Below are 21,217 nucleotides of genomic sequence, written 5' to 3'. Positions count from 1 at the left end.
ATAATGAAGTTGGTGGGAGGACCCACTAGCTTGAACCATGTATTTGGAAGGCATGAAAAAAAGAGAATATAGTGTGAGGTTAACCACACTAGCATAGTTCTACTACGTTTATTATAATGGATTTGTTTTACATGAGCATTTTGATACTCTTTGTAATGCTAGTCTTCTTTTTAATGCGAACCTTCTCTGTGCAAATATTGTGATTTTATGATCCAAGCAAGGTAAGGTAGAATTATCAAGTGCTTGGACCCAGTGAATGGCAAATCCAGTTCTCAAGGAATTGTACAACTATGCATAATTATGCTCGTAGTAGAAAGCCCATCCTAATAATTACACAATTTGTTTAGCTAATGATGTAGCCTTAATTGAAGTGATGTTTAGCAAGCTTGAGGATAGATTGTAGATTGTACTATGTTAGTAGCTCATAGAGTGAGCAACAATAGCTGTTAGAAATTATATATGACACAAAAACTCACAAATAACGGTTGTACACATAACACAACTAACCATCAACACATAATTGTATTCTAGGTATTCTCCTTGGGGACTCAATGAGTAGCCTAAATAAAGGCACATTAGATGCTCAATTCCCTATTGAAGTTGAGTTTGTATCACATCCTGGAGCCCCTAAAGGCAATGGATAGGAGGCCAATGCTCATATATGCTACAAATGTAGCATATAAATTAGTAATTGGACAAATGATTACCCTTTTGTACCAAATTCATGATTCCAAACATCGATATGTAAAAATATTGGGGTTAATCTATTACAAACTTCATTAGAGGGCCATCATGATAATTGGCAAAGTGTTGAGCCAAGAACATTAAGCAATGGTTTTTTTTCTAGGCTCTAAGCTTATTTATGCAAGTACACCATACAAGTTTCCTACTTATGGTGCACAAAATTGTGCATATGTAATGCCACTAAAAGAAAATATCCTTAATGGAAGAATCGCTTTGTATTGTTCGCATTAAATTGATACAAAAGACCATCTACACGTGAAAGAGGCGAGACAACAATACAGGTCGCTAACAAGTGTGCATGAAATGTCATGGCATAGGGAACGAGTGGTCCATGCTAGTCAACAAGGCCTACTATTGACCCTTGGTTCCTCCCTTTTCCCAGTTGGCAATGGGTCCTAAAGAAAGAGTAAATTAACAGTTTGCCCCATTCTCTCTCGAGCCATTACATCGTAAAACACAAAGAGCACGACATTCGAACTAACAGACACATGAGAGTGCAAAGCGCACAGGCAAAAGAATGAAAGTACTTGACGTGAGGAATTTTTCCATTCGATCAATTATAAAGGGGGGGGGGAGGGGGGGATAACTAGAATCGGAAAAACGAGGCACCATGAAGTTCATGTTGGGGTACTTGGGAATGCAAACATAGACATGGTTGGGCAGAGGGGTACAAACACCAACGAAGATGCAAGATACTAACTACTACATAGCGGGGATAGTAGGTGAGCGTGCGGTGCAGGATCAATTGATTGCATGCATATACAAATGATGGGAAGGGAAGCCGAGTCCGTTGGGAGAGCGGAACAATGCATATATCCCGATGTATGTACAACCTCTGCAGGGCGTGCACGGATCCGCGAGCGGGTCGGTGGGCGTGGCGCCCATCACGAGGGCGGACACGCATACGAATGTCCGGTCTCTCGGGCACGATGATGCCGAGAAGAGAGAGAGAGAGAGAGAGAGAGAGTATGGGAAGGAAGGCAATGCATGAATGCAAGAAGAAGAAGAAAAGAAAAGAAGAAGAAAAGAAGAAGAAGAAGAAGAAGAAGAAGAAGAAGATATATGTTATGTATATGTATGTATGTATGTATGTACAGAAGAAACAACAAAGAAACCCAAAAGATAAGAAGAAGAAGAAGAAGAAGAAGAAGAAGCAGAAGCAGTGATTCAATTGTGGATCCAAGCCCTGCCTCTCCCCTGCTGCACCTCCTGCCATTTTTAGGGTTCTTTTCTTGCTGTCTGTCTGTCTGTCTGTCTGTCTGTCTCTGTTTCTTCCCCCTCTCCATCTTAACAACCCTCTGCACCTCCAATCCTATTCAGTGCCTACAGATCCTTCTCCCACGCCGCCAAGGGAATCTTCCTGCCTGCCCCTTCCTGGACAAGCGTTTCTTTTGTTCCCACCCCCCTGGATCTGTGAGGAGGATCAATCAACCCCCCCCCAAAAGACCTAGCAATTCATCGAGAGTCTGGTTTCTTTGGAGCCAAATGCTACTCACCTCCCAGCCCTTAATTCTCCACTGATGCTGCTACAGCAGTCTCGCCTTCATCGGGCTGAGCCCTATGCACGCATACACACGGCTGCCATCACCCGGACACCTCCAATCGTCATCGCCGCCTGAATCCCCGCCGTCTCATCTTATATCCTCGCCCCGGCTCCGGTATGGACGGACCAAGAGCGGAGGAGGCCGGCCACTCGTATCGCCGCCCACCGCCATCATCACGATGGCCACGGCTCCCATCCCACCACGCACCCTCTGGCAGCGCCTCGCATGCCTCCTCCTCTCTCTCCTGCTGAGGCGCCATGGATTCTTCCTACTCGCGCCCCTCATCTACATCTCCGGCATGCTCATCTACATGGGCACCCTTCCGTTCGACCTGCCGCCACCTGTGGTCAAAGCCGTGGAGACTCCGCCAGCTGGTTCAGTCTACAGCAGCCCCAAGCTTTTCACGCGGCTCTGGCCGTCCATGGAGAAGGCCAACGGCTCATACGGGGCAAGTCATAGCCATTTCATTTGAAAGAAGAAGCATCTAAGCATGTGTGTTATGTAATTGGAGTTTATTTTCTGAAATTGAATTATGAGGTCAGGTTGGAATGAGTATTTGCTTGCTAATACTTGTCTTGCTGTTCTAATATCTGTGATGAATCACACATTATGAGCCATACCATGATGTGAGTTGCATAAGGAAATCCAGGGTCACATTCATTATCTTCCTATGAAAAAACTGAAAGAAACACTTCGTTGGCATGCCAGTTTCAGAATCACATACGCCAGTAGATCAAAGCAGAGCAGCATTGGTAGCGGAATAATTCCATTTTGTAAAGGTGGATAGATGATATGCACATTGTTTTCAAGGAAGCCTTATTTTAATGTGAGAAACAACAAACAAAATGATGGCAAGAAAATGACCATGGCTCATTCATTATCTTCTGTAAGACTGAAACCGTCAAAGAATAGAGCATGTACATTGTTGTGCATATCTTCTAAAATATAGAAGCTCAAAGATTGCCTGAGTGAAGTCCTGATCTCCGCTATAGATTGGAAACTGGTTGAACATAATGCAGATGTTTGCAACGTTTCCACATTGTTCATAAAGTGGAAAAACTGCCTCATCAAGTTTTTTGTCAATGGCTGAAGATCCCAGGTGCTAATTAACCTAAAGGAAGGTACTCAATTTATATAGAGGAGACAGTTATAATGGAGAGGTGCAGTTACATTAGTATTTCTGCATCTCCTAAGTGTGGCAAGGGTAATTAATCATACAAGATTATAGCAACAGTTATCTAGCCATCTTTGTAGGAACACTTCTTCTGGAAGAAACAATGACCCCTTCCATATTTTTCTTAGTTTGTGGTTGAGAGCCAATGCAGGAAATTTTCCATGAAACCAAGGTTTCTTACACATTTTTCCATGTCGATCACACACATAAACCTGTTTAGAAGTTTACAGAAAATGTCAAAAGTAGCCAGCCATGATTAGAGATATTATGTCAATACTCAAGATGAGCTTCTTCGACAAACAGCTGCACAAAAGTCTTTGGATGGCTTGCCATATAGGCCTCTGATGCATGTCCCAAGGGCCAATACATGTCTTCTCTTCTTGGCTTCTGGGAGTATTAATGTGCTTCCATTCATTTTGATCTTATCTTGAATTGAATGTTAATAGCAAATTTGCTTTTCATGGACATAATTTAGCTAGAAGCCCTTGAAATGTTGAAATCCGAGGAATGCTGTCCAGCCTCATGGAATTCACTTGAAATTTTTTCCTCTCGGTTCATTTGCAACTACAAGCTGCCGACTATAGGGTTGTGCTAATGAGCATTTTGGACTAATACCATGATGATGTTGGAAGACTACCTTCCGTACTTCAAAAACTGTCTTGTTTGAAATGGGGTTAAGCATTTGTGGCTTGTAAATTTAAGCTTTAGTATGGGTTTGAAGCTAGAAACTGCTTAGATATTGGGGAATTGTGTGGCGTTCTAGAATCTGTCCTGTGGAAGTTCGTGTACAGATATGATACGTGCTGATAGGGTTAGATCCCCTGTTTTTGTGCTGATTATTAGGGGCTTTCCCAAAAATTTTAAGTTATATTGTGTTGTTGTTTTCACATTCACATGTTTGTGTACACTACTCACGTGGATGAATATAGAATTGTGCTACTGTGCATGCCTTGAATGTGTATGCACTCTTGTGTGTCTGAAAGAAAGGAAAGGTAGAAACCAAGCAAGAATGCAAATCAAAAGCAGAGAATAGTGGGAGACAAGCAAGAGCTAAAAACAAAAAGTAGGTCGGACCAAATAAGTGGAAGAAAGCAAACACAAAAGTAAAGAAGACAGATAGTGGGGATTATAACATAGAAGGGTTTTTGACCTCTGAAGAGGGAAACCTACAATGGATAATTGGGGGAGAGTCTTGAGAAGAAGGCTTCATTATATAGTGGGCCATGGAACATTCTAGGGTTTTCTAGAATGTTCCAGAAAGCACTAGGAAGTTCTAGAACTTCTGCTGAGGAGAGTTGTTCGTAGTTGTGCTCTCTGAACCATGCGGAATAGGGGCTTTCCCAAAAATTTTAAGTTATATTGTGTTGTTGTTTTCACATTCACATGTTTGTGTACACTACTCACGTGGATGAATATAGAATTGTGCTACTGTGCATGCCTTGAATGTGTATGCACTCTTGTGTGTCTGAAAGAAAGGAAAGGTAGAAACCAAGCAAGAATGCAAATCAAAAGCAGAGAATAGTGGGAGACAAGCAAGAGCTAAAAACAAAAAGTAGGTCGGACCAAATAAGTGGAAGAAAGCAAACACAAAAGTAAAGAAGACAGATAGTGGGGATTATAACATAGAAGGGTTTTTGACCTCTGAAGAGGGAAACCTACAATGGATAATTGGGGGAGAGTCTTGAGAAGAAGGCTTCATTATATAGTGGGCCATGGAACATTCTAGGGTTTTCTAGAATGTTCCAGAAAGCACTAGGAAGTTCTAGAACTTCTGCTGAGGAGAGTTGTTCGTAGTTGTGCTCTCTGAACCATGCGGAATAGTTGCCCATTGCATGGCTCTCTAACTTGACTTTATCTGGGTCTTGTTTAACTCCAGAGGCCAAAAGGAGGGTGAAAACTTCCTCACAAGTTCCCTCCTCCTTTCCTCCTTGGGGATCCAATTTTTTATTTCCTGAAGTCCACTCTCTCCTGGTGTTTGCAGAGGGGAAACTGGCTTTTTAGTTAAGTAAGACACTCAAACAATAGGTTGCATTGCCTGATCAAACCGTGCTCTAGGAAGTTCTAGAATGTTCTAGGGTTCTACTCATTATGATGTAATGCGACAATGTAATAATTATGACTATCAGATGGCTTAATGGTGGTTAAGTCCTTGGCATATGTACACATAGGTCATGGGTTCAAGTCCTGCCATCACATGGTGGCATCATAAAGAGTTGATATCAAAGGTTCTCGCAGTCTTGCCAAATAATGATTACTAATTTGGAACTTATGCATACCAACTGAAGATCACATGGTTGTGCTTATAATGTAATCTTAATTGCTTGTGTGATATTGTTCTTGTTCTTGTTCATGTCGGTGTGAGAGATAACTCTCCAAAGTTTGGAGAATAAGTGCGTTTAATTTTCCAATTTACCACTGTGTCCCTTTCTCAGCACCTCCCTCCATCAACAGAAAGAATGTCTGATAGAGAAATTTGTTTGAAGCTATAGTAATCTTCCTTTTATATGGAATAAATAGAGTGTATTCCACAAGATCTGTATGTATGGATCCAAGTGGTATTAATTTTGATTGGAGTTTCCATTACCTTCATGATATCTTGATGTTTTTTATGAATATTCAATTTTTGCATTTGAGGAGTACAGATGTGCTCTAGGAGATAATTTTGACACAGACATATGCTCTCTAATTTGCATTCAACAACCTAATATTTAATAGTTTGAGAAAGTATATTCGGCAATGTCTTTACTTTCCTTGACATCAATATTTTGGGAAGTTAAGAAATCTTGTTCTATCTTTACTCTTGTCTGGTACATGTTCTTGACCTTATCATTTGCTTGTTAGAATATTGTTTCTGTTCACACAAAACATCTACTGGCTAGAAGAAATTTACACTTCTAGTTTTTTTAATAACATATATATATATATATTTAAGAATTTGACAATTCAATTTGTTCATTTTGCATATTTACATGCAGTGTTTTTATGTACAAAATTTATATTAGTGGATTCGTACTTATTTGCTAGATTCTTATCATGTTGTTATATTGTACAGGTTATGGTAGCATGGCAGCATCAGAATGATGGAGAAATTTGGAAGCCTTGCATAAACCATGCAAGGACTTTGCGAGGTAATTCATGCTTAAAAAGATGTTGCTTTGAGACACACCCTACTTAGAGAATGATCACCTAGTGTGACAATATAGCAACAATCTTAAAAACGTGTATGAGCATGTTGTTACAACATTGTGAATTGGTTATACATTGTGTGGGCCGTTGATTCTTTTTGTCTACCTGCGGGCTATTGATATTTTTCTTATCTCATCACATGCTGTTTTATCAAATTTGAGTTGTTCAAGGCTTGATATATGAGTATTATAGTTTGTCTCATGCATCATGCCATCTTATATGGCTTGCTTTTCACACCACGTGGGATATTTTCGTGCTAGCTGATCGCCCATGGGCTCTTTACCCATAATACTCGCCAACCAGCCACTGGTTTTATTTGGTTGTGGGCCTGTGTCTCACCTGCACTATCCTTCACTTGTATGTAAACTTATAGGTGCACATGAGACCAGCTCAAAGAACTTGTAGCAGGTTATAAAACCCCAATCGAACTGCGAATTTAGCTTAATTTCACCACGAGAAATTTATAAATGAAGAAAGATCTTAATAATTGCAGACTCACCATCCTGAACTGCAATCTCGCTGTTTTCTCAGTATTAATATTTTTTTCCTACTTTCTTTTTCAGCTGAAGTGTGTTTAACAATGAAACTTTCATCTATTCCTTGTAATCTGTACAGTGTGAGATTCAGACTGTCGTTTTTCTGGTATATTATTCTGAATAATACACATTGTGGAGCGCTTCTATATACCTTTGATTCCTTCTTTTTTGACATTTTAATTTTTAATCCTGCCCATTGGGCTGGAAGGTGGTTATTGATAGGAAATAGTAGAGTTTAAATCATAATATTGCAAGATCAGAAGACATTGCACATTTCTATTAATAAAAGCAGAAAACTGTGCCATCTATTTAAAATGGAGGATGATACAAGCCAACCTAAAGTCACTTTTGATGAGTCGATGTCACAAGGATTTGTCAAATTCTGGTTAGATCACATTCAAACTATTTACTGCTCAGTATGTGCACTCTAATGGAAATGGTATTGTTGAGACAGGAGCCTAAAGAAATGGACACTGTCAGACATGGTTTTCTTCTTTGAAGGCTTGCTCTTTGGGGATTTTAATTTCTATATTGCTTTTTCTTTTTGAAATTAAAAACTTATGCTTTTCCAGTTAAAATACATAATTTTTTGTTGTGACCTTACAATGCCAAGCTTTTGTATTCTCTTGACAATGTCATGGATGCCTTTATTTTATGTCATGGAGGATTGGTTTAAAAAATGGTTCTGCATTTGTAGGTCTACAAGAATCTAATGGTTTTATTGTTATAGAAGCAAATGGTGGTTTGAATCAACAAAGATCGTCGGTATGTGCAAATTCACTATAAAGTGCTAGTGTGGTTTTCCAATAAATTATTTTATTTTTATAGAAGGTTTGCATTACAGATTTGCAATGCTGTTGCACTTGCTGGACTGCTAAATGCCACTCTTGTCATTCCACAATTCCATTTAAATAGTGTTTGGCAAGATCCAAGGTGAATGTCTTGTAGTTTCAAGGGAATGTCTTAGAAGCGCTTATTTAATAATGACATTCATTCCTAAGCTACGATCCTATCTATATTTCAGCTCATTTGGAGATATCTATGATGAAAGCTATTTCATAAGCACCCTTGCAGAGCATGTACGCGTAGTTAGTCAGCTACCAGACTACATTATGGAGACCATTGGAAACAATATCAGTCTTATTTATAATTTCAGGGTAAAAGCTTGGGCACCTGCGAGCTACTATCTTGCAACAGTGCTTCCACGGCTGAGAAAATTGGGGTAAAATTCTACCAGGCTTTTAATTGCTATGTAACTAAGGTGTATATATATCAAAGATACAAACATACAGTTGAAGACATGTCAAAGTGGATTCTGATGGGACCTTCATGAACTGTAGATCTGCTAATATTTACGTTGTCCCAAGGTTAATGGAATAGAGTAGAATTTTTATTGCCCATGAGGAGGCCAATTTTGATCTATGGGACTGTATCAACATAACATCTTGTATGTAACTTCTTCCTAAGAGAGGGGGTTACTACTCTGGTTAAAACTCTGAAAATAATGCGCACGCCGTTCTTGATAGAGATTTGCATGTAATGCAATGGTCCCCCGTTGTGGACTATCATGCTTTGTTGAAACAAGAATGCCCTGTTTGGGTAAGTCATCATACTTGTCACGAATTACCTTATATGCTCAGCATGGCACAAGTAAGTGATATTCATCCTCCACTAGGTTTTCATTGCATACATTGCGTATCTTCATACTGGATTGGTGATGCCATGATGCTACCTCAACATCTAACTTTTGCAAGTGAGTTTGAATAAGTGTAAAGGCCCTTCGATAACCAAGGTTTGTGGGGCCAATGTGGTTTGGATACATTCTGGAATTTTTACTTTGTAAATGGGGCCAACATTTACAACTTAATATTCTAAATTCCAACATTTTAGCATCTTGTTACCTCATCCTCAGTGCTGCTAGCAATCAATCCTCAATAACCACATACTCTTAGCATCACCTGAGAGTTCAATTAGATCTTTTACCCCCATTTTTTAAACCTTGTTGCATGGCTAGCACCTCACCTCTATGGACCGAACACCTGCTTCTAATATCATGACAGGACAGGATGTTGAGGATTTAACTCCCAATTGTCTACATCACAGCAAATTTTGAATTTTTCTATTTCATTCCATGCATCAAGTGAGATAGTGCCACCCTGCACTTCCACCCCATAAGACAACACTTAGACGCCCATATCATTGAACATCAATCTCATTTCCCATTCTTCAGTATCACTTCGGTTACATTGATTCTCAAACATATAATAACAGTTCCAACTCTTTTGAAGTCTAGACTCGTAGCATATATTCCACCTATTTGTCAATAGGTCATTGATACCAAGTTATTTGAAGCTTTGTACCACTTGTATAGGGGGTTTCCCTTCGAAGTAAAAGTGGGGTAATGTCTTGGTTGTATTGCCATCATTTTTGTTTTGTCCACGTTAACAATTAGCCTGCTGATTTGACAGAATGTTTCTAGTACATCAAGTAGTTACATATCATCCAAATTATATGAGAATAACACATTATTGTCATATAGGCAGTATGAAAATTAGCTCTTGCATGAGTTTTGGGCCGTTAAATCCTTCTTCTTTTGCAACCTGTTCCTATTTCTTCTAGTTTATCGATGCATAAACCAAAGAGTGTGGGAGACAGTGGATACCCTTGCTTGACCCCCGTGTTTCAGATGAAGTACTTAATGATACCATTATCCATTTTCAGTTGACATCTAACTTGCTCATAGAACTGTGCTACAGCTGTTATATACTCTAATGGCTTTCTGATCTCGATCATTCTTTTCTAAAGCTCATTTCTTGGTTTAGTGTCAAAGGCTTTCATAAAATTTAAAATGAAAACACTAATGGACATGCATTGTATGAAGTCAAGAAAATGTATACATTGTGGTATTAGAAGACTTGAAAAGAAAGGTTGTACATCCAACTCAACAGATTTAATTTCTCTCACCCCTTCATCACTTGGACATTTCTCTTTAATATAGCGGTTTCTCTCCATCACAATACATAATCCGTGACCAAAAACATTTCTGTGAGTATTAGTCATCCTTGTTTTGGAGTCTATTGTACTTCAAAGAGACTCCCATTTAATTGTTTTGCTACCTCTGCAAGAATGAGTCCACATCGTCCAAATGCTCTTTCATTGGAGTCGAACAAACTTGAATTCACACAAGCTTGTCGTAACATTATACTTTATATGAGAATCACAGTTGTCATAACAACTTTTGTTTTCTCCATATTTGTGAAACAATTCAAAATTTGAAAAAGAAGAGTTTTCTGTATCAAAATTTGTATTATTCTTGATCAGGGTCATCCGCATTTCACCATTTGCAAATCGGTTATCCTATGACAAAGTTCCTCCAAAGACACAACAACTCAGATGCTTGGCAAATTTTCAGGCTCTAAGATTTGCACAACCAATTGCAGTTGTTGGACAGAAACTAGTTGATCTAATGAGGTTTCATAGCAGCAGTACTGGTGGAAAATACATTTCTGTACATCTACGATTTGAAGAGGTTCCCAGATATGTTATGAAGTCTTTGGATCTCTGATGTTGAATATTGAGAAACTAAAGTTGTTGTTTCTACAGGATATGGTAGCATTTTCCTGCTGTATTTATGATGGAGGGGAGGAAGAGAAGCGAGAATTGGATGCTGCAAGGGAGAGGGGATGGAGGGGAAAATTCAACAAGACAGGTCGAGTGATTAGGCCAGGTGCTAACCGGATGGATGGAAAATGTCCATTAACACCTTTAGAAGTGAGTTATTAAACTTATATATAATCAATACCTTGACAATGAATAATTAAAAAGATGGGGTGATCACATATGCTGGGCAGGTTGGAATGATGTTGAGAGGGATGGGCTTCCAAAATGATACCCCTATATTTTTAGCTGCTGGAAAGATCTACAAGGCAGAAAAATATATGATTCCTCTTCGCCAAATGTTTCCTTTCCTTCAGACAAAGGAGACATTGTTGTCAAAGGAAGAGCTTGAACCATTCAAGGTGAGCTTTCTTTCTTTTTTTCAGGATTTCTATAGTAAACAATGTTTACACCTGCATTTCATGCACTAATTGGGAACCAGCAAGGCACCATGATAAGATAATAATAATACGACTGTTGCTCGCTTTCAGTGGCAGGAATCCTGCTGGTAGTTTCCATTTAGGGATCCCTGTTTTGGGATGGTAAACCTGTTGCCTTGCTATGCATGGAGCTGGTCTAAAAGGGGCTATATATTTGTGATTATCTAGTTTATACTGAGATATTTGTTCTAGTAGTGGAATCTTGTAGTGTTGGGCCCCATGTCAAGAAAGGTTTTTTCATGTGGGCCAACTGCATCCGCAGGAAACTACTTGAAAGAATAGGGATCAGTGTTACTAACTTGAGCTCTAGAGGATTCATGTTTAATTAAGAAATTTGACTGCACATTAAGATTTAAAAGAGAAAGAAAGAAAGAAAGAAAGAAATATTAACGTCTTTTAAGAGGCCAAAATGGCCTATAAGACCAAATAAGAGATTACATCTTAAGTGTTGTCTCGTCTTTGAGAACAAATCAAAATAAAATAAATATTACACAGTATATATAAAAGTAAATAACATGAAAAGAAAAGAAACGAGGGAATCTGGTTTTTGGCACATGTGAGATTCTCAAGTTAGGTATATTGTAGCTTTTGTCTTTGAAAGATCTCTAGCATAGGTCAATCCAGAATGGAAATGTCTCCGAAGTGAGGGAAGCACCTACGATGTTGGGAGATAATGGCTTTTATCTTGTCGATGACAAGAGAGATAGAAACATACAAGGAATTCTTTCAAATAGTCCCCATAATGTTCTACTCGCTTAATTTTGCTATGTTGTTGCCATTTAAGTTATTCTCTAGTTTCATATACAGCGATTGCTTCTCCTAGTATGCTTCCTTCTCATTGCTTATGGTTCACTCTTACAACCTCAGGATACTAGGTGATATCCATGAGACGACTTTATTATATGACTCGTTGTGTAGTGGCTTGCAACTCGTCACTCTAGACTCTATATTGTTCAGGTGTATACACTGCTCCTTATCTTTAAATTAATCAAATCCCATCAGACAGTATAAAGCGCCTCCCATAGACTTGGTAGGCATGCTACATACATCAGAATTCTGAATGAACAAGAACCAGATTGATATCTAGCTGACCCACAGATAAAATACTTCTCTTTTCGAGATACGTATCTAATATCTTGCAAGGCCAAATGCACAATGCCAATTCCGTCAATAGAACATGTATGATATTGCTGAGAAAAACTTTGCCATAGTCGTCTACACGAAATGACACTTCTTATAGGCATAGTGTTAGAATCTTAATCAACTTTAAGCAAAATTAAAGAGTAAAATAAGGAAGAAAGGGTGCCAATCCACCACCCTAGCAAAAGTGAGACGGATCCAAGTCCACCGTCGGTGTCCTGTACCACTGTGTGTGGACATGGATTGTACCTTGGGTTTGAAGGAGGAGGAGGCACACGTGTATGAAGCTAGAGCTTTGCCACACTATTAGAGTCTCTATCTCAAAACATAAAAAAAGAGAGATGCCCCTTCATATATAGGCTCAAACCCTAGGCCCTTGTGTGTGTTTCCCACTTGGTTGTTTTTTTTATAAAAAGTAGCCAGGTGATGAAACACTCTAAAGTCATCTCCCACTGTCGGGTTGAGATAACTCAATCCTCAGCCTTCATCCTTTCAAATTAGCCCTAACTACGGTTACGGTTATGCTCGTAACACATAGCATGAAAGGATGCCCCTCTTGAATTGACAATCCAAGTCTGTGAGAAAGCATCATGCTTAATAATCAAGACGTCAGTGAGATCATCATTGGTGATTTGCATGTGCACAAAAGGCATCATCAGATATAGTAGCTCAAAGTATGTTTTTTGTGTAAGAGGACTTCTCTATAACGACACTAGAGATCACTTCATCGTCTCGTTGCCTTTGGAGTTCACTTATTTGTCTTTTTTGGTTTCCTTGTTCTCTTTTTTCTCCTTGTTGTCATTGTTCTTTCTTTCTCACTTCTTTTTGTAATACAGACAGTCTACCTTCATGTGGCCTTTCTTGCCACATTGATAGCATATTATATCAGAGCATTTACCTTTGCATTTGCTCCTGTTTCTTGATCTACCTTTTCCTTCTTTGAACTTCTGCTGACAATATGTTCTGAAGAATTGCCTTCACCACTTGCTTTTAACTTGATTTTGTCATTCAATTAACACCAATGGGGTTCGTTGGTAATGAATCCACCAATGTTTCCCAGTGCCATAAGCAAGAAAATGACCTTTAATTTGTATTTGAAGGGAGATAGACCTGAATATTGCAACTTTGATATCGTACCTGTAAATATACTAATGTATTTAGCAGCAATGTTTGACTCATCCTCATAAGATGCACCTGAGTAATAGATGTGGTAATCTTATAATTACTTTTCAGTTTCTCCCAAATGATATGTGCAGCGGTAAGACTTTTGAATCTACCAAGTTCTCATTTACACAACCATCTAAATGTATGTAATTGTTTTCTTGTTCGGTGGTGAGCCATGTATAATCTATCATAGCATCCGGTTTTATAACTGCCAGTGCTTTGAGAAGTAACGTCATTGCACATATCTTTTCAAAGATCAAATTCTTTGCCATTGAATATCTATCTCTCAAAGAAAGAAAGAAAGATATATTAATGCTGGTAAAGACCAAACAAGAGATGACATCTTAAAATGTTGTCTCGCGTTTGAGAACAACAAAAAAATGCAACTAAGTGAAAGATGTAAATAGAAATAAAAAGAGACTGAAGAATCCGATTATCTATACATGTAAGATTCTCAAGTTAGGTGGATTGTACTTTTTCTCTGCAAAAGATCTCTAGCATTGGTCAATTTAGAAAAAACCCCAAAGATAAAAACAGAAAACCAATTTCTGCAAATAAATTTCAGAAATTCTTAATTTCAGTCAAAGTTCTTGTGAAAATAGGGACAATGAAGATAAGGAACTTCTTAGATCTGATAATTTGGAGAAAATCTTTTTGCAATTTTTTATTTTTTTACTACTGATTTTTGTACATTCCAGTGGTAATGTATCAAAAATAAATTGTTAGATATGCCCATATTTGCAGTGTACACAGGCTTGCACAATCTGATTTTGGCCCAAATACATTCCCCTAGAAAAGTTTGGATCAGGAGGAAAGTTCATAGTGTACACAAGAAGAATCCTTGGGACCTTTACCCCCCAACAACTTAGAACTGTCTATATATTATTTGCCTTTACCAAATCTGCATAACCATGGAAGAATTCGTGAGAAATTTGTTGCATTCTATATAACTGCAGAACTTTGCTTCTGACTTGAAGTTTTTAATTTCTTGAATGTCATGTACTTCAGTCTCTCTTAATGCATATTATTTCTTCATGTCATAAAAGATTACGTGTCTGGCTATATTGCCCCATGCTACTCGGGTTGGAGCGTGAGCTAGCCGTACTTCCGGCTATTGGACTTTCACTTCTTTTCCAATTTTGTTTTTCTAATGGTAAATGGATTTTATCATTCTTATCAAACCTAAGGTTGAAAGGTTTTGTCCCTTGATTAGATTGTTTATACTGTGACCCTTGCCACGGTTTTGACCTTCCTTTCAATTGATCATAATTATGTCCATGTGATAACCCCATAGGATCCCTAGAGGAAATACCCCTCTCTTGCCCATGATTTGCATAAACTTTGTCTTTTTGGTACCTAGGATGATTTACCTTAGAGACCACCTTAATCCAAGATCCATCCTCATCCATTAAATGTTTTCTTGTTTATTCAATATCTTTGTCATTATGTTCCAAAATAACGACACTCTTACCTTGTATGATTTAATCCAACATGTTCTATATGGACCATCTAGTTTTTATCCAACCACCTTCTCTTGAATTGCAGCAGAAAGTATCCAAACACTTCCATATATGAGATATCTACTTTCATCCAAGAACTCGTTCTCAAGAGTAATCTCGTAAAATTGAAATTGTAGGCATCTTGTTCCTTATGTGCATGGCGGTAGTCAGCATAATTTTAATTATCAAATTCTTTTCACAAACTGCTGTTTATACTAGTTTATTAGATACTCTATTCTATCTATTTAATGGGTGATCAGTGCTCGTGGATAGCAAGATTGGAGAATACAAGAATGCCCAGTATTGTCCACTCTTTTTGGTCATTATATGGATTACGTATATAATTATGAGAAAAGCTGTTAATAGTAGCAGCGGAAAAGTTGGAAGCAAAATAGACACAACCAAGCTGTGAGAAGGCTGCTAGAAAGCAGTAGTAAAGTAGGAGAGATAATAAAGATGAAGGAGAGTGCAGGTCTGGAAATCTGACATCTCCTCTCAGCTCTCGAGCGACGGTCCAACATTGAGTTGACCAAGGAGCTTATCAATGTCTTGCCTTGGAAGTGGCTTAGTAAACAAACCAGCTGCATTTTCTTGAGTAGGACAATAGGCCAAGTTGATGACTTGTGATTCCACTAATTCACGAACGAAATAGTAGTGCAAGGTTAGGGTGTCTACTTTGATAGCTCAGTTTCGGATGTCATTGACACCAACAACCTACAACTCCACGACCTGCTATTTGTGTTTCAGCACATGTAGCACATATTGAAGAATGGCAGGTTTGTCATTTGAAGAAGTGTTTAGAACATATCATCCACACCTGAAACCTCAAGCCTTTAGGCATCTCCTATGGAGATTTGGGAGGAGGTGGGTTTGACATCATGCAAAATAGATTTTTCATAAGCCATGTGTGCAGTAGCACCACTGTCTACTAGCGACTCATGCAAAATGGAAGAGAGAAGGCATTTAAAGAGTTGCAGATTCTAGAGAGAGAAGAATCTAGGAAGAGAGAATTTAGAGGAGAGATAATAAAGATGAAAGAGACTGCAAGTCTGGAGCTGCCACTGTCTAACAATAAGGGAATGTATGCATGGTATTAATACCTATTATCTGAAATGACTTCAAAGACATTTGTAGTCATTTTGCATAGATAAGGATTTATTGGTAAACCTTGATAAAATTAAAGTAAAGGTGTTTAAAACCGTTAAAGTATGGTTTGCAAGATAAAAGCTGGCTCTCAGGAGAGCAAAGGCTGCGTATGTATACTACCCTACATACCTAGGAGTAACATTCAAGGAGAAGCGTGATTCTCCTTGTCGGATGTTGTGGCCGGTTGACTTTTCTGTGGATTTGCAGCCACAATCCTCTGTGGAATAAAATGTGCACATACATAATTCCAAGAACCACAAACAAAATTGTGGCTTGATGCACTCGTAACATCAACTCATCTATACTTGGGGTAGAAAATTGGGAACCGCACTGGAGAGGTTTTGCGTCACTTTCAGTCTCGATGATGGTCCACATTATAAGGAGAAAACCACTGGTGCCGCTTGATATTATCTAGGCTGAGATGAGAGTAGTTCTTATAGTGATCAAGGAACTATTCCTGTCAATAACTGGTATCCAACTTATTTTGGAGCTCCCATGGCAAAGGTACTCAAGATTGGCACTTATATTATCAAGACAGTTGGCAGAACATGGATATAATTATAGTTGGTTTGCGGAAACTCAAGGATGATTCTAATTACATGAAAAAAATATAAATGCACTATTCCATAATAGCTTGATTTGTTTACCCTTGGATATGACCATAATGGAAAAGGATAGAGGAATCTGAGCTGATATCGTTAAATTAAGTATGATGGCCCTGTTTTTACACACTTCAGAGGATGGAGTTGACATTGGGTTCTCCAATATTTTGATACACATCTATCTCATACCCTCCTTAGTGTGATAACACACTTCAGGACCTAGTCACATCATTTAGAGATTGAGACAGGCAAATATGTATATAAATCTATGGAAGATCAGATCTACCAATTGTGTTGTGTGCTGTTGGATGTGGAATCAGAGAATCAGAGTGTGGGTCATATTTTTTAAATTTATATGTAACATTATCTGTCTTCAAATTTTCTGTAGATTTCATAATGTTTTATGGTGCATATTATACGCATAATACTTAGCAACTGCCTACAACTGTTTGTATAGACACATATGGCAAACATATATTAGTAACAATTGATTCAATAGCTCATGTGGAAATTCTTATATCTTGAAAGATTGGTCGATTACATGCATGTTAGAAACTTGTTGGTTCGCTATTAATGTGGCTGTCTTTTGACACAGAAATACTCCTCGCGTTTAGCTGCGTTGGATTATACTGTATGCCTTCATAGTGAAGTGTTTGTCACCACTCAAGGTGGTAATTTTCCCCAATTTCTGATTGGGCATCGGCGGTTTCTGAACAATGGTCATTCGAAAACCATTAAACCTGACAAAAGAAAGTTGGCTGTATTATTAGACACTCCCAACATTGGGTAAGGAGCTGTCAAATTTAGTTTGTTGAGATGCACTATGCTCTAGATTAACATCACGTTTCCTGGTTCTAGGTGGGAAAGCTTCACAAAACAAATGCAAGGGATGCGCCGCCATAGTGATTTGAAAGGACATGAGCTTCGCAAAGCTAGTGCTTCAATTTATACATATCCTTCACCAGACTGCATGTGTCCTCAACAAGACGAAAAGGCGTCATTTCATGGCAGTAGCAACAGCAGTAGCGAAATTTTGCCTGTACTTTAGGTATCTTATTCTTGGTTCAATGTCATAATAGCACCAATTATGTATTCATATCTTCCTCGCATGTATTCTAATTCTTTTTAAACTTTAGTCAATGTATGGTGTTTCATTCTTTCATTTGAGGAGTTTTTTTATTTTTACTGTATATTGTACTTCCCAAGTTTCACTTATTAGAAATTTTGAAGTTTTCAAAAGAATGTTCTGGTACTAGCATTATTAAGGCGTTATTTATATCATTCCGCGGGTTCTGAGAAAAACATTCATACATACAATCTATATATTCATTCATACATATCATTCATACTTTTCTAGGTTCCTCTGCATAATGAAAGGTTCTCACCTCTTCATTCAGTTGTAAGGATAGTAACCATCTATTAATACTTCAATGATGTTAGATGTCTTGAGTATAAAAATAAACTGCGAATAGGACTGCATTTGGTGCTAATGAAAGGTTTACGCCATTGATCTGATCCAGTTGTAGTAAAGAATGATGTTAGATGTCCTCTTGATTATCAAAGTAAACTGTGAATAGGATTGCATTTGGTGCTAATGAAAAGCATGGTAGACGATGAGTCGGAGAATGCACTTTCTTTTGGAGAGAATATTACAAAATTCTTTGAAGATTGTTTTGCTATGTGAGATGTTATTGTATATGTTGCACGTAGGGTTGGTAAGAAAGGTTAGAAGGAACATATTGTCGAGGTATTGTTTGTACAATCGTAGATGAACGTAAAACAGATAGAATCTTAGATAGTTTTTTTGTAACGGAGGATCAAACTCCAAAAGAACAAGAATGTAGGAGGCAAGCATATGCATCTAGGGAAGGAATGCAAAATGCATAGCAAGTGATGACCTATGCGACTATGTATACCTCAAATTTGGGATTTGTTTTTATAGAGGATATCCATGGGATAAGGGGTTAGGACTAACTGATGTTGCGCAAGGCATTAATGTTATATTTTTGGTTGAAACTTAGGAGCATGATGCAGAACACATGGCTAAAATAGATGGCTACCTTATACTTGTAAAGTTGATATGGCTTCACTCTAAAGGGAATATTGAGCATGCAAGGATATCATGTATTTACCATGAGAGGTTAGATAATTATATAAGATTATGTAAGTATCATGATTATAAGCGATACTTTTGGATAGATATTAATATAGGCAAAGAGAATCTCTACTTAGCCACATGTTACCTTCCTCATAAAGAGTCAAAACTATTGTAGTAGATTAGGGTTGGAATGTGTGATCCTTTTATAGATTTATGTCAAGGCATACTTGTTTTTGAGAAGCTTGGTAGATTTTAATGCTAGAGTAAGAGAGTACCAAAATATAGACATATTAGAAGAAAATATAGTGGATCATTGTCTATTATGTGACTCAAAGGATGATATTATAATTGATTATGGAAGAATTCTTATGCACATGTTGACTGCACAAAGTTGATTATCTTTAATAGTATAAATGCTTTTCCTTTGATAAATGTACTCACATGTTTACTAATTGCAAGTGGAGGAAGTGTCGTAGATTATGTATTTTTGAAGGCATGTGATCTATCCATGGTGAATGCATTTAAGATTGGTGTTCTATCCCCAAACTCAGACCATAAGCCCTTGTACTTGAACCTTACACTCTTACACCCTTATCAACAAATGTGGTAAAGTGAAAGAGGAAAGAAGATACGTCATTTGACCTTGTTACAAAAGAAGTTGAGAACCATTTGTCAAAACTCTCTTTAGGTAATGATGTTAAAGAAAATTGGAAACACATGAAACTTGTCATTGTTGAGGTAGGATATCAATACTTTTAAATGTGTGTTGTTGGACATAAAAGATCTAGTTTCCCATCTAATTCTTAGTTGGATGAGGAATGTAAGATATATCTCAAACTATATATAAGTTTGCAAAGGGGAGAGTGAACGGGTCATGGTATGGCACCAATATAAAAAGGTATTAAGAAGAAAGAGAAGAGAATACTTCCAAATGCAAGAAAGGAAAACAGAAAAGGTTGTTTAACCTCCAACCAAGCTTAGCATGGAAACAACTCAATGGTAATAAGGAAGATATCAAAGGCGAATTTACAAATGAAGAGATGCTAGAGTATGTACAAAGCTTATATGTGCATGAGGGAGTGGTTCTAATGGTTGATCTAACATTGAAACACCTTGTAATACACACATTGATCTTGAAGATGTCAACAAGGGAACAAATAAGATAGTTAATGTGAAAGCAACCGACAATGCCAAGTACTCATCGTGGATCATGACCATCATAAATCAAGTTGTTAAACAAGGTTTGCCAAATTATTGGCTCATGAATTGGATTAAGCCAATATTTAAAACAAGAGATAAAAAAAAAGTATCAAAATATTGTACAATCATGGTGAGCTCAACTATTGCTACATTGTATAACACTATTATGGAGCAAAGGTAAGTGCACGAGCTAAAAGTTAAAACAAATGAGCACTTGGACAAGTAGTTTTAGACCAAAACACTCCATGGTAGATCATCTTGTTACATTGAGAATAATTATGGAAGAAAGTCGACTACAAGGAAAGATACTCTATTGTTGCTTTGTTCATTAAAAAAAAGCATTTGACATAGTACCCATGAAGTGAGCTTTGGAATAGAATGGTGGAAATTGGCATGCCATTAGAGTGTCGAATTTCTATTGCATGATTATATGATGCCAACTAAAAATTGATTTGGTTTCTCAGAACACTTTTTGAGTTACATGGGGTTTAGGATGTTCATTATCACCTACACTCTTTGGTTTATGCATTGATAAATTGGAAGAAGTGATGAATGCAAGAGAAGAAAGTTGAGATGCCCCAAAACTCATGCAACAGGTTATCATATTGCTTTTATATGCGGATGAGGTGGTTATCATATGATGTTGATGGTATGCAACATTTACTTGGAGCATTAAATGCATTATTCCAAAGTAGTGGACTAATTGTAGTGTGGATAAAAGCAAAATGATGGTAGTGAGAACCATTCAACCTCACCAATACCCTATAATTATATTTAAGGGACAACATGTACAATTTGTACAAAACTTCAAGAGTCTTGGTATTGATGTACTTGCCACAAATAATGGAGTGTATGCTTTGAGTTTACACTTCAAGATGGTTGGAAAAGTTATTATATGTTAGAAAATAAAGGCAACTAGAGTGATACTCATGGATGGGAAGTGAAACTCATGTTATTTAATGTCATGGTAACACAACTTTTGCTTTATGTATTCGAAGTGTGGGGAGGCACTATCTCTCTTTATTCATTTGAATACATCGTGCCGAGGTTGTGGGTTTAGTTTTAACATTTCGTAGAGCATAAGCTC

The 21,217-nt window shown here is 37.7% G+C and overlaps 1 protein-coding gene across 1 annotated transcript; it reads left to right on the top strand.

The window, feature by feature from the left end:
* The first annotated feature begins 2,235 nt into the window (after positions 1-2,235).
* On the top strand, positions 2,236-17,994 carry LOC147854821 (protein ESMERALDA 1-like). The gene is made up of 10 exons (XM_087330935.1): positions 2,236-2,736; positions 6,515-6,590; positions 7,882-7,949; positions 8,029-8,117; positions 8,209-8,406; positions 10,506-10,713; positions 10,788-10,955; positions 11,036-11,203; positions 17,428-17,618; positions 17,691-17,994. Exons 1-10 carry the CDS (start codon positions 2,305-2,307, stop codon positions 17,878-17,880), a joined length of 1,788 nt encoding a protein of 595 aa, XP_087187061.1. The 5' UTR covers positions 2,236-2,304; the 3' UTR covers positions 17,881-17,994.
* The last annotated feature ends 3,223 nt before the right edge of the window (positions 17,995-21,217 follow it).

The sequence above is a fragment of the Azolla caroliniana genome, unplaced genomic scaffold, assembly GCF_043228905.1.
Source record: "Azolla caroliniana isolate FFs.n. ecotype wild unplaced genomic scaffold, voAzoCaro1.0.p SCAF_15, whole genome shotgun sequence".
In the NCBI taxonomy this organism is placed as follows: domain Eukaryota; kingdom Viridiplantae; phylum Streptophyta; class Polypodiopsida; order Salviniales; family Salviniaceae; genus Azolla; species Azolla caroliniana.
Note: the sequence above shows the minus strand (reverse complement) of the source record. Positions and strands in the feature narration are given on the sequence as shown.